This window comes from Medicago truncatula, chromosome 3, assembly GCF_003473485.1.
Source record: "Medicago truncatula cultivar Jemalong A17 chromosome 3, MtrunA17r5.0-ANR, whole genome shotgun sequence".
NCBI classification, from domain to species: domain Eukaryota; kingdom Viridiplantae; phylum Streptophyta; class Magnoliopsida; order Fabales; family Fabaceae; genus Medicago; species Medicago truncatula.
The window spans coordinates 40,863,928-40,877,188 of NC_053044.1; the positions used below are offsets into that span (position 1 = coordinate 40,863,928).

General features: G+C 33.0%; 1 protein-coding gene across 2 annotated transcripts; it reads left to right on the plus strand.

Annotated features, from left to right (window-relative positions):
* The first annotated feature begins 11,146 nt into the window (after positions 1 to 11,146).
* LOC11442468 (F-box/FBD/LRR-repeat protein At4g00160) lies at positions 11,147 to 12,962 on the plus strand. 2 transcript variants are annotated; one of them, XM_024778101.2, is made up of 4 exons: positions 11,151 to 11,751; positions 12,067 to 12,170; positions 12,258 to 12,413; positions 12,525 to 12,962. In XM_024778101.2, exons 1-4 carry the CDS (start codon positions 11,388 to 11,390, stop codon positions 12,798 to 12,800), a joined length of 900 nt encoding a protein of 299 aa, XP_024633869.1. In that variant the 5' UTR covers positions 11,151 to 11,387; the 3' UTR covers positions 12,801 to 12,962. The 2 variants fall into 2 exon arrangements, with proteins under 2 accessions (XP_024633868.1, XP_024633869.1); XM_024778100.2 differs by having other exon boundaries at positions 11,147 to 12,170.
* Positions 12,963 to 13,261: the final 299 nt, after the last annotated feature.

Consider the following 13,261-nt stretch of genomic DNA (forward strand, 5'->3'; position numbering starts at 1 on the left):
TAACTTTTGTGTATTACTATATTTTTTTCATAATTGTTATGTATATTTTTGCTTTATCAATAGTGTTTGCTATATTTGTTCACACTTCACATCTATTTTGCTTTATCAGAAATACGTTATATATACTAAAGAGTAATTTAATTAGAGATTTCTGATATTGGTTACTACTTTCCTTTGCTCCACACATCATATTTTGTAGTGGTGTGACTTTGAGGCCGAATTCACAACAATTGGCGCCCACCGTGGGGCATAGGAGTGAACTGGTTTGGTGAGTACCATGGGTTCAAAGTGGGATATTGAGAAGTTTACCGGAATTAACGATTTTAGGTTATGGAAGGTGAAGATGCAAGCGGTGTTGATACAACAAAAGTGTGAGAAAGCTTTCAAGGGTGAAGGTGCGTTACCGGTCACCATGTCACAAGCGGAGAAGACCGAGATGGTGGACAAGGCTAGGAGTGCCATTGTCTTGTGCCTCGGGGACAAAGTTTTGAGGGATGTCGCGAAGGAACCAACCGCGGCATCAATGTGGTCAAAGTTGGAGTCGTTGTATATGACCAAGTCTTTGGCTCATAGGCAATTCCTTAAGCAACAACTCTACTCATTCAAGATGGTGGAGTTAAAGACCGTGATGGAGCAATTGGCGGAGTTCAACAAAATCCTTGATGATTTGGAAAACATTGAGGTGCAACTTGAGGACGAAGACAAGGCTATACTCTTGTTGTGTGCTCTACCGAGATCATTTGAATCCTTCAAGGATATCATGCTCTATGGCAAAGAAGGCACTGTCACCTTGGAAGAAGTTCAACCGGCTTTAAGAACCAAGGAGTTGACCAAGTCCAAGGACTTGAGAGCGGATGAAAACAGTGAAGGCTTTAGTGTTTCAAAAGGAAATGGTGGAGGTAGAGGTAACCGAGGAAGCTCAAAGAGCGGTAACAAGGATAAGTATAAGTGCTTTAAGTGTCGCAAGTTGGGTATTCTGGAGTTTGAAGAATGTATGGTGTGACTTGTGTGATTACCTAAAAGACCAAGGGTGATCGGATGCAAGGTGATCTTCAAGGAAGCGGGAGACGTTCCGTGGTTGAAGATGGTTTGGTGTAGACTTGTGGAACAATTTGGTGTAGTTGGATGCAAGGGAAAAAGAAAAGAGGAGATTGATGGCTGATGGTTAAAGTGGCATCATCATCAATTTGAAGTCAAGGTGGAGAAATGTTGAGATTTGGCTTCAAATTTGTGGTTTGGAAGAACAAAGAAATCGTGACACGATTGTGGCATCGTGACACGATTTTGTAGTGCCGTGAGCTGGTTTGCAGGGTGTCAAATCGTGGCACGATTGTGTAAATCGTGACACGATTTTCAAACTTGTTGGTTAAGTTTTCAGGATAAGGTTGGTCGTACCTTGGGTCGTACGTATCAATCGTGGCACGATTTGGAAATCGTAACAAGATTTTATCTGCTGAAGACTGGTATATAAGTGTTCTTGTGAAGATTTTGAAGGTGAGCTTGAAGAGAGAGAAACTTGGGAAATCAAAGGAGGCAACTTTAGGGTTTATGGTCTTTGATTAGAGTTCTCTTGGGTTGGGAAACATTGTAAACACCTTAGTGAGTGAAAATTATTGAGTGTCTTGTTCATTGGTGAGATTGGGAAAAAGGGTAGAAATTAGGGTTGTTCTTTGTGAACTTGTCAAAGCTAATTTCTTGTAACCCTTTTGTATCTCTTTGTAAGAACTCATTGATAGTGGATTGAAGAGATCAATCTCTCCTCCAGAGTAGGTCAAGTTTGGATCGAACTGGGTGAACAATCTTTGGTGTGTTTGTTTCTCTCTTCTCTCCTTTTATCTTTTGCTTGTGATTTAGTGCTTTTCACTTTGATTCCTAGATTAGATCTAGGTGCTGTTATTGTTGATTATTGTTTGTGCTCACTTTAATATTGGTTACTACTTTCCTTTGCTCCACACATCATATTTTGTATTGATGTGACTTTGAGGCCGAATTCACAACAGTTAACTATCGTGGAACTAGTGAATCATTCATAAGAATAGGTGCAGTATACCAATTAGGGGAACATAGATGATTCGAAAGACCTAAACTCATCTCTCTCTTATTCTTAAAATCAATCTTTATTTTCTGTCATTACTTTTATGCAAACAAACCAATCAACTGTTTAGTGGCAAATCAAAAGAACTTTTATACATCCTAGCTTACAACGTAATTGAATTATTGAGATTAAAACCAATCATTATGAGAACAATATTTTTACTACATCCATAGTATTTGATACACTTGCCAAACTTCTATCAATATCCTCCTGAGACATCACTTATAGTGTTGGATCTATATGTTACGGATTTGATTTCGAAGATCATTGCCGAATTTATGTTATATACATTTTTAATAAGTTAGATGGGATTTCGTAATGCTCTGATTTGCAATGCTTCATGTCATTCTTTTTTGCGTTGAATCCTTATGGTTTTTCATAGGTTATTGTCTTATATTGATGTTTATGAGTATTTACCATTGTCTAATGAGAAAAATATTGTTTTTTTCATTCTATCCGCGGCAGGTTGGGGATTTGCTTAAGGAGGCTTTATTCAACGTTTGGGATTCTTCATGGACATTTTTGTGGTAATTTGTAATGGTCTTTGTCTATTTCATATCTTTATTATTTTATTTTCCAAGATAAACTTTTCTGCTTATGAATATTAATATTCTCAAGAGATTCGTGAAATGCCACTAATCGATCCAAATCACATTTTTAATGCGCGGACTGCTGTGTGTAAATGTGGCCTGCTGGTGTCTTGATACTGAAGGGACTGGTTTTTTGGGTCCTGTCATGGCTGCAATTTTGCTGTTGCTGTGCTGGTGGTGGCCTGTCCTGTGGTGCGGTTTGTGGCTGCAGCAGTGGCAGTTAGCAGGTGCGGTTCTGTGTTAAGTGTTAGACCATGTCCAATGGTGTGTTTAATGTGCCATTCAACACCATTTTTTTCTCCAATGGCATGTTTAATGAGTGTTGAATTGGAAGAAAGAGGAGAGAGAGGATGAATGAATTCAACTGTGTTGAAAGCAGTCCGGAATGCCACGCGGCGCGCTGCAATTGGCTGAAAGATGGCGCGTGCAGCACACGCGCCGACAGGGCGCGTGAGTGTTCAGAGACGCGGAGAGAGAAACGAGTTTTGGATAGATAGGGACACGTGGCGCGTTTTAATTGGTTGTCCGGATTCTTATAATTTTAATAATTGGACCTCAATTATTTCGTTGTAAATTAATTTTAAAAAAATAAAAAAAAATACAAAAATTCATGATTTTTTTTTTCTCTATAAATAGAGACTTGGTTCATTTAATTTGGACACAGAAAAAAAAACCAAGTTTTTCACTATCTTCTTATTATTATCTTTCTATTAGCAAACTAAGTGAAGTTTTAATCTTATTTTTAGTGAAATGGATCCCAATAATACTAAAAAATAAATAGTTAATTGTATTATTTTAATTTAATTATAATCGATAATTTTATGTAATTATAAAAACAAAAATTAAATAAGAATAAGAAATAAAAAGTGGTGGGGTAGAGTGTTGAATGAAAAACCATTGGAGAGGGTAAAAGTTGAATGAATGTTGAATAAGAGAGAGAAAATGATGTGGAGTATTGGGAATTGAAAAAGATGGTGTTGAATATGTTGAACCATTAGGGATGGTCTTATAGCTTATGTTGTTATTCAGCTTGCTTGACAGATTAGTCATTATGAAGTACATCTATTCCTGACAGGTTTTATTGTCCCTTTTTCTTCCGAGTGGATGACAAAATCATGTATGTAATAGTGATTTTATGTCATAATAGGTCCTTATTATCACAAGAGATTATTATAGTTAAACAGAATAAGAAGTACATGTAACTTCAATGTAAAGGACTGACTTCCATGATTCGAAATATTGTCGGTTTGGTTTATGTTGTCGGCATCATTGTAGCAGAAGTTTGAATGCTGCCATAAGTTTTGCTATTCGAAGTTGTTGAAAATGTGTTGTAAAAAATAATTTGGCGAGATTAATGTCATTTACAATTAGAGAAATGATATTTGAACATTTATTTTTTGACAATTTTTGTGACAACTATATTCACATTATTTTTTATTTTATCTCTTTATTGCTTTGATTTTCGCGCAAATACCTACTTTTACTTTGTAAATTATGGTTGTTTCATAGGTTGTCAACTAAATGGTTGTTCAAATAACACTCCTCTTACAATTAACATGTTGGTTTCGACCTCTTTTGCAATGGTCTTCTGATAATTAACTTTGCATTGTATTGATAGACCTTACCTATGTACCGTTTGACCCGGGTTTTTTTTCTTCAGTTTCTCTACATTTTTAAGGAGAAGTTAGGTCAAACACAATATTAATAAAGTACCTTCGAAAAGAAGTACTTATTTTAGAATGCAAAAAATTGAATGGAGTGAGCTTTAACCAAAAGTTGTTGAATGTTACTTCAAAAAACTACTTCTCCATAATTTATTTCACAAACACCTTTTCAACTCACTTTGACAACCTTTTCTTTTGTTTTTTAATATTATATTTCAATTTTTTTTTCCATTAATTTTTTTTTTTAACTGGTCCATATAATTTTTTGAAAGGAGGATAATTTAATTTTATTATCTATTTTTGAAAGAATTTTATTATCTATTTATCACTTATATATTTAATTTTAATATCGTTTAATTATCACAACCTCACAAACATTTTTATTCCTTTTCTTCAACCTCACAAATATATATACACACACATTAGCGTTTAGAGTAATATTTTATGTCCGTATGTTTGTTTTTTTGTTACAATAATGCGTATAATTTTTTTGTGTTGCGTAATGTGTATAATTATTTTTATAAAATTTTGATTTTAATTAAAAGTACAAGTATAAATGCATAAAAAAAATTATACTTATATATATTTTACACATTTATATTGTAACAAATTATGCATATCTTTTTCTTATTAAAAGAACTAAACATTGAAGGTGAGAAAAACACAAGAAGGGGGGGTTGAATTGTGTTTTTTTTCTTACGATGAAATCTTCTTCTGAAGTCACTTCAGAAGCTATTGAAATGCTTCTGATGTGCAGTTCAGATTCAGATTCAATTTGCACAACGGAATAAAAACAGAGTAAGAGAGAAGAAAGAAAGACACAAGCAATTATACAGGTTCCTTCCACAAACCGGAAGTCAGTCTTGTCCCCCTTGCACTTCCAAGGAGAGTTTCACTAAGTTTAATCACAACTGATTACAACTGCTCAATACTACACCTAGTATGAGACTTCAAATTGCTCAAGCACACAAGCAAGAGACTTCCTTTGCTCAAGCACTAAAGCAAGAGACTTCTAAACAAACAGAATTACACAGAAAATTGTTTGAGTTTGAACACTTGATATACAATCAGCGGTGTTCACAATACAATGCAGTGAAGGACTCTCTAGACTTAAGAATTTCTAAGATATATCAAATGAACACAGAAATTCTAAGAGCTTTGATGTGAAACAATTTCAACAGAGTTTTGGCGCTTTTAAATTGTTGTAAGTCACTTAATGATCTTCAGGTCTTCACTCCTTTATATAGTGGTGTGAAAAAGACGTTGAGATCTTTAAGCACATCAGAGAGTCGATTGAAGCTTTTATGATTCACCATTGATCATTTTCCTGATATAGTTATTGTCCTATGAAGGATCAATTTCAAATGAGTTCCCCATGTGCATAAACATTGTTTGCAGGCATAGCTGTTTTACTTGTCTTGTAGTGAAGACAGAAACAGAGTAGTGGAGATAGTGGTTGTACATTTCGTACAAACGCACAATGTCAACTCTCCTATAGGATTAAGCATCCAATGCTTTTCAAAATAGCCGTTGCAAACTTTCCAAGATTTCTGCAACTTCAGGCGAGCTTGAATCCTTGAAACAGCTTTTGAAACTTTAGATTGATCTTCTGATAATCTGCAGCTTTTGGTGAACTAGCTTCTGATAAACTTGCTTCTGATGAACTTGCTTCTGACGAGCTTTGCTTCTGATGACGTCATCACTTCAGAGGCACTTTGTCTTCAGGAGCACTTCAAACTTCAGATGCAGTTTTCTTCAGAAGCTTTAAGCTTCCCTTTTTGTTGAAACACTTGCTCTTTATTTGTTCTTCGAGGACCAAAATAGTTGTCAAATTTTTGTCTATAGTCCTGTACACTTAAACAAATATTAGCTTGTCCAATTGACTACTTTTAATATTTTGTTATCATCAAAACTCTTAAGGTTTATTTATTGCTAAACACATTTTGTTCCATATCTTTTTCAATGACACCAACAATGTAACAAATATAATACCATATAATATAAATTCTTATCTTTTTAAATGACACCAAAAATATGGTATTCTTATAACAAAATTTGTTATACAATATAATTGGAAAAGAAAAAACAAACTACTCTCTTTATATACACACACGATATACATATTATAGATATATTTTAAACAACATGATTTATGTTTTTAATTATCCAAACTACTTTGATATTATTTATGTTATTATTTGAGGTTACACAAAATAAACGTCATTTAGTAAATAGAATATCTGTAAAAAAATATCTTTTATATTTTAAACATTTTTTATTTATTATGTTAATTTATAATAAATTCAAAGTTTTGTCCTCGTGAGCTTAGCTCAGTTGATATAGACAATTCATAAATATATGCTAGGTCGCGGGTTCGAATCCCAGACACCACCAAGAAAATAATAAATTCAAAATTTTGTACAATATTTTGCCAAACAACTTGTAACTTAAAAATAACTTTATAACTAAAAGAAAATATAGAAACCAAACAGCTTTAGCTTTTTTCTTAAAGGACTTTATTTTAACTTTGTTTTAAAGTAGCTTTTAAACCAAAAAAAGTCTGGCCAAACAGTACCCTAATTGCTCTATATAATATAAGATATTGTCCAAATAGGTCCTTCAACATTTTTTCAACTAACACACTACCAAGCTGTCCTATATAGTGACTATAACACAAGAATTTATGGTAAATATATAACTACATAGATGAATGTGTGTTTCTTTTATGATTATCGTGATCTTTTTATACATTATTGTCAATATTTCATCTGTCCATTAGACTTCACCTTACAAGTTATGCATAATTACATGCACTGATATGCATTAAACGTGTCTAAGCCTTTAAAGTATAACTCACATCTTACTTAACCCTCTTCCACAAGCTATCTTTTACTGTGCCACATTCAGGTCTGCTCAATTTATTTTATTTACCCTCTCAGTCTACTTACTAGATACTTTTTACACCAATTGAACCAATCAATATAAGGGTATAATCATTATTTTTTTAATACGGTACAGATTTGGAGTCTGGTAGAAGATATCTTTGATATTGAATTGGTAGAAAAGCTAAGTAAGGTGCAGCAGCACTACCATAAGCGTTTATGTACTACCCTATAAATGCAAGCTTCCCCATTTTTACTAAGACCTCAGAAGTTATCTTTTATACTTTGTCTAATACTAAGCTTTGATCAATATGTCTAAAAGAGGTAAGAATATATTGCAATATATGATTTTATACTTTGTTGCATACTAATCATTTTATCAACTTCCATGTTATTTGCTTATAAGTTTGGCTGATTGAATAAATTCAATTTAAGAAGTTTTTAATAGAAATGCTAATCATATAAAAAAATTAAAAAAAAATTTGTCGATATTTTTGGAATATATATATATGATAAAGCTGGAATTTCGTTCTTCTCATATTTTTTTTTTTATAATCAATGCATTTTTTTGGGGGATAAATTTTAATTCTCCATGCATGCACTATTTTTACTTCAGCAAATTCAGGAAACAAAGGAAAATTAGATTGTGTAAACTTTTTAGTTAAACTAACTACGTGTATTGGATGTCTTTTTTTTGTTGGACAAGCGTGTAATGTAGTATATGTCTTAATAGGAAGCATTTTTTTTAGGTGAATGCATGCTTACGAGAAAAATATAATTTTTTATCATAATTTTTTTTTGAGCAAACCATAAAAAAAAAAGTTGATATAAAGTCTTCAAATACTTACACGTGCACGCACATATGTAAATTCATAGAGATGATAGAATCATATATCGAACTGTACTGTTGTAAAACTACACGAAAACAATAACATTTAATTAGACTTTTGGTCCCTTAAGTAATTTGTTATTTTCATTTTGGTCTCATAACTCGTAAAATCAACATTTTGGTTCCTCTTGTTTTGCTCCGTTAGTCAAAAAGGTCCTTAGCTGTTAACTTTAACTTTAAATGTCTCTAGTAGAACACAAACGATGTTGGTCCACCATAGATCTTATTAATTCTTTTAATTTTAACCGTTAAATTGTTTTTTTTTAAAAGAGGACCATTGAATTACACATGTTTATTTTATCTAATGGTGCACCGTCAATACCTAATATTTTTTACTTTTTCTTCATCTTTTTTATTCCTCTTCATCATCATCACCAACAAATTCATCAACATTCATAAAAAACCAAGAAAAAACTCATCTTCTCATTCATTCACTGTACCAAAAAAATCCATCTTCTCATCACCAACACTAATTTATTCACTCCATCTTCTCATTTTCGCTTTCCACCTAAAAACCCAAGAAAAAAACCATTGATTTTTCACTACAACAACTCATATGATTCCAGATCTGAAGCAAACAACATTTCTATTTAACCAACCCTTATTTATTGATAAAAAGAAAAACGAGGTCATGAATCCAAAGCCCTGCAACTCACTCTCGTGAACTCTTTGCAGAGGATTTGATTTTTCATTTTGCTTTAGTTTTATCTTGTAATTGCAAAGAGGATAAATACATGATGATTGTTGTTGCAATTCGTTGGCACGTCTGTGATAAATAAACGGGATAAAGAGGATTTTGACTTAAACGAAAACTGCCCAGTTTTCCGACGCGGCTGACAACTTTTCCGGAACGGTGGTCCGCCGGTGAAGTTACTATAATTATGAAATAAATATAGGGCTTTTGTAGAGGTTATCATGGGGAACAAGATTGTCATTTTCGTTTCTCAAAAAGAGTTTCATAGTGGCCGAAATTTAGAGAGAAAGTGGTGATTGGGGTATTTCAAATTCTCACCAATCTAAAAATAAGTTAATGGTTATTGAAGAGGAAGAAGAGAGAAATTTAATGGTGGTGGTGGGGTTGCCAAAGGAGTTCGGACGGAGAAGTAATGGTGGCTGGAAGTGGGTGGTGGTGGTGGTGTGTGCAGAGAAAAGAAGAGTGTTGTTGTTGTATACGTGAGTGTGAGAGAGAAGAAGAGTTTTCTCTATTTTGTTTTTGTTTTTTTGAAAATCAGAAAAATGGACACAAAAGGAAAATAACAGTAATAAAATTTATGTTTTTATTTTTTGTTTTTTTGGATTTTTTATGAAGAAATTGGCATAAAAAAATTAAGTATTGATGGTATACCATAAGATATAATGGTCTTTATGATCATCCAATCATTTTTTGATTAAAAAGATCGAATGGTTAAAATTAAAAGACTTAATAAGGTCTATAGTGGATCAACATTGTTTGTGTTCCACTTTAGACATTTAAAGTTAAAGTTAACAGTTAAGAATCTTTTTGACTAACGGAGCAAAACAAGAGGGACCAAAATGTTGATTTTATGAGTTATGGAACCAAAATGAAAACAACAAATTACTTAGGGGACCAAAAGGCCAATTAAGCCAAACAATAATTATTTGATGATAAGTTAAATCAGTTACTTCTATATGGTACGTATTTTTTTTGGCATGATAAATAAATTCAATTTTTATACATACTAGATTATTTATTTTTAGTGATTAATTTTGTCAAAAAAATAATATTTTTAAAATGATAGATATAACTTAATTACTTGTATATGAATATGATATAATGCAACCATGGAAAGTTTTAAGATTGTTTTATACTCACTTTCGAACAGTGTTAGCTCATTGTGCATGTAGATTGTGTCTGGTAATTAACCACAAAAAATTCTGAATTTTATATTTTATTAATTGTATGTTAATTAAGCTTACAAAATGATTATAGCAAAACAAAAAATAAAAAAACCTTACAAATGATTGAAAACAACGTGTTGTAACTGCCTAAGGCAGGGACAAAGAGAGAAAAGAAAACACTTTAAGCTTAATGTATTTCTTATTAATCATAGTATAAAATATTAGATTAGTTTTGGGGCTACTTTCATTAAAATACAAGCGATCTCATTAATTTGTCTCAAGTTAAACTTGATATAAGAGATCTGAAAATAACATGAAACAATGTGTTTACATACATTTATAATACCATCAATTCAGCGATGTCGTTGCTGGTTGTCCGAAAGTAATCGATAATTTTTTTAGAGTTTAAGACAAAGTCTATGTGTCAAGACGAAAACCTCCGTCCAATAGATTATTGTAAAAAAAATAAAAAGTGGACCATTAGATATGTAAGTTTAGTATTATTCCAATTTATTTTTTTGCTCTCGTTTCTTTCTCATGTAAGGAGTGACAAATATATATATATTCCTATTATCTAATTAATTTCTTCCTTACAAGAAATTTCCCGATATATCTCTAACTCTAAGGCCTAATGTTAGCAGGGAGCAACTTTCACTAACTTTCTTGACCTGAAATTTGCGGTTCAAATAGTTTCCAGCAACTTTATAATCCAATTTTGTTGTTTGTGTTTTCGTTTGATCCTTCGTGATTAAGCTAAAACTAATCTTCCCAAAGTAAATCAATTCCCTTACCAAAACAAAAAGCTTATACCCCTATCCTTAAATCCCCACCACAATCCCAAACCCGACATATAAAGTTTGCATGCATGGAAGTGGAATAATCTTGATTAGTGGTGGTGTGGTGTGCATTCATATTGTTTTAAGTTAAATTGAAAAGATACCTGCAAAGACATATTGTTTTAAGTTAAATTGAAAATAACTATTAAAAATAAGTAATGGTTAAACTTAAAAGTTTTTAATTTTATAAGAACCAAAAACGTATTTAGTTTGTTATCAATTTTTAAGGATTATATATTGGAAAATGACGATGTAGCCCATTAAATGAGGATCATCTCTAGACTAGAGTAGACTAGGAGAGACTAGATAATTTGGGTAATTTGTTTTACTATTATTTTATTTTTGGCGAATCTTTGGTTTGTCTATACAGTATTAAATCATAAACCTACCATTGAATCCTTTCATCTGGGTTTATTCAAAATCAAAAGGGGATTAGGGTTTGCAGAGAAAGGGATTAGTCTTGTTCAACCAACCACCGATCCAAAATTCAACAAAGGTCCAAACTCTGTCTGTCTCCCAGAGAGTTCAAAGGCAATCATATCATCAGATCCTGGTTTTACAATCAACTGCGATGTCCAAGTCGAAGAAGCAACGATCATGGATTCCAACAGAAAAGTGCGACAGGGTTAGCTCCCTTCCAGACTCAATTATCTGTCATATTCTCTCCTTTCTCCCAACCAAAGACACTGTCGCCACAAGCATCCTCTCAAAGAGGTGGAACCCATTGTGGCTCTCAGTCTTCACCCTCGATTTCACCGAGCACACCTTAGCCCCTATTTGTCGTCGTGTACGCTCAGTCATGCTATCACGTGACAACACCCTGCCAATCAGATCATTCCGCCTCAAATGTTGTGTGGTATCATACAACGAACCCAACAATGTCGCTCGACTTATTATTGCAGCAATACAAAGACAAACTGAAACCCTTGAACTAAGTATGTATTTTTATCCTTTAGACATGAAATTAGCTTCCAAAATATTCACCTGTAGGACGCTTACTGTTCTCAAATTAAACAACCTTACAATCGTTGACAAAATTCCTCAGATAACTAATAATACTATTTCACGGCTCAAAACTCTCCACTTAGATTGTGTTCATTTCATGACTCGTACGCTTATCATTGACTTTCTCTTTTCCTTTCCCATTCTAGAGGAATTGCGGGTAAATAATGATCTATTTATTATAGAGGAAACGTTAGTAAATCATCCATTTAACCTTACTTATAATAATGCTGTTCCAATAAAAGCAGACAAGATCAAATGCTTGCCCAATTTGGTGACAGCCAAGCTTTATGATAGCGAACCTATTCCTCTCTTCTTGCTTTCCAGTGCAGTCAGTCTCAGTATAAAGATGGTCAGTACTAGTTTGTTTCATTTTACAAAACAAATCACAATATGATCATAGATTTCTAATGTTTACTTGTCTTTGTAATTCATGCAGACATGGACCCACTATGTCCAGGTCCCCATTTTTTACAATCTAACTCAAATGGAGCTATTCTCTAACTTAGCTGGTAAAAGTTGGCCTAAGAAGTGGACGTGGATGCTAGAAATGCTTCAAAACAGTCCAAAGCTTCAACATCTTATCATTTACGAGGTTTCGCATATAATTTCATCCATTTCCTCATATTTATTTTGTTTAACTCTTCCTCTGCATATCTTAACTCTTGTTTCTTGTTTTGGGTGGAAATTTACTTATTGTTTACAGGAGATTGAAAATAGGATAGACGATGATGATGACGACATTTGGGAGGACCCAAAAATTGTTCCGGAATGCCTTTCATCTAAGCTCAAAACTTGCCTGTTTAAAAATTACAGAGGCAAAAAGTGCGAGCTTCAATTTGCAGATTATGTTATGCGCAGTTCAAAAGTATTAACCAAGATGACAATTCACTGTGTCTGTTCCACAGATATAAATGCAAAGTACCAGATGTTACAGAAATTGTCTTTGTGTCTAAGGGGATGTAAACTTATCTTTGAATGATAAGGGTAGGCTAGGATCTATATAATTATATATCGTGAGTCGATGGTGTTTGTAAGACAATAACTCTGCCTTATTTTGCCCTCTATGTCGTATACGTTTTCAATTATGTATTGGTTTTCATGCAACTAAAATCCATTCTTGCTCCTCTCGACTTTTACTTTTCCTTTCTTTTTCTTACCGATTGTTTTTTTATTTTAGTCATCTAAACATCTATCATTTTCTAGCAGTTGTTTATTATAATATATATCAATATGATGCATAGCTACATGGATTGAAAGATGTAAATTCTGAATTCTGAATTCTCTCTTTTTTTTTTTTTTTGGTATTTCGGTTAGGGTGAGAAAATGCCCTAGTCACGGCTGAGAACCGTAGAATTAAGAAGTCTCGCTAGATTCTAAGATGCAACATGTCCACACTTCGCACTAGATTTTACTCGCTCATATACTTCTCGTTTTCGAGTG

Bases quoted from the DNA above. Each gene is read 5' to 3' on its own strand.
- LOC11442468 (XM_024778100.2), top strand. From the start codon at position 11,388: ATGTCCAAGTCGAAGAAGCAACGATCATGGATTCCAACAGAAAAGTGC. The intron at 12,171-12,257 runs GTCAGTACTAGT...TAATTCATGCAG, and splicing joins TCAGTCTCAGTATAAAGATG to ACATGGACCCACTATGTCCA. The intron at 12,414-12,524 runs GTTTCGCATATA...TATTGTTTACAG, and splicing joins AACATCTTATCATTTACGAG to GAGATTGAAAATAGGATAGA.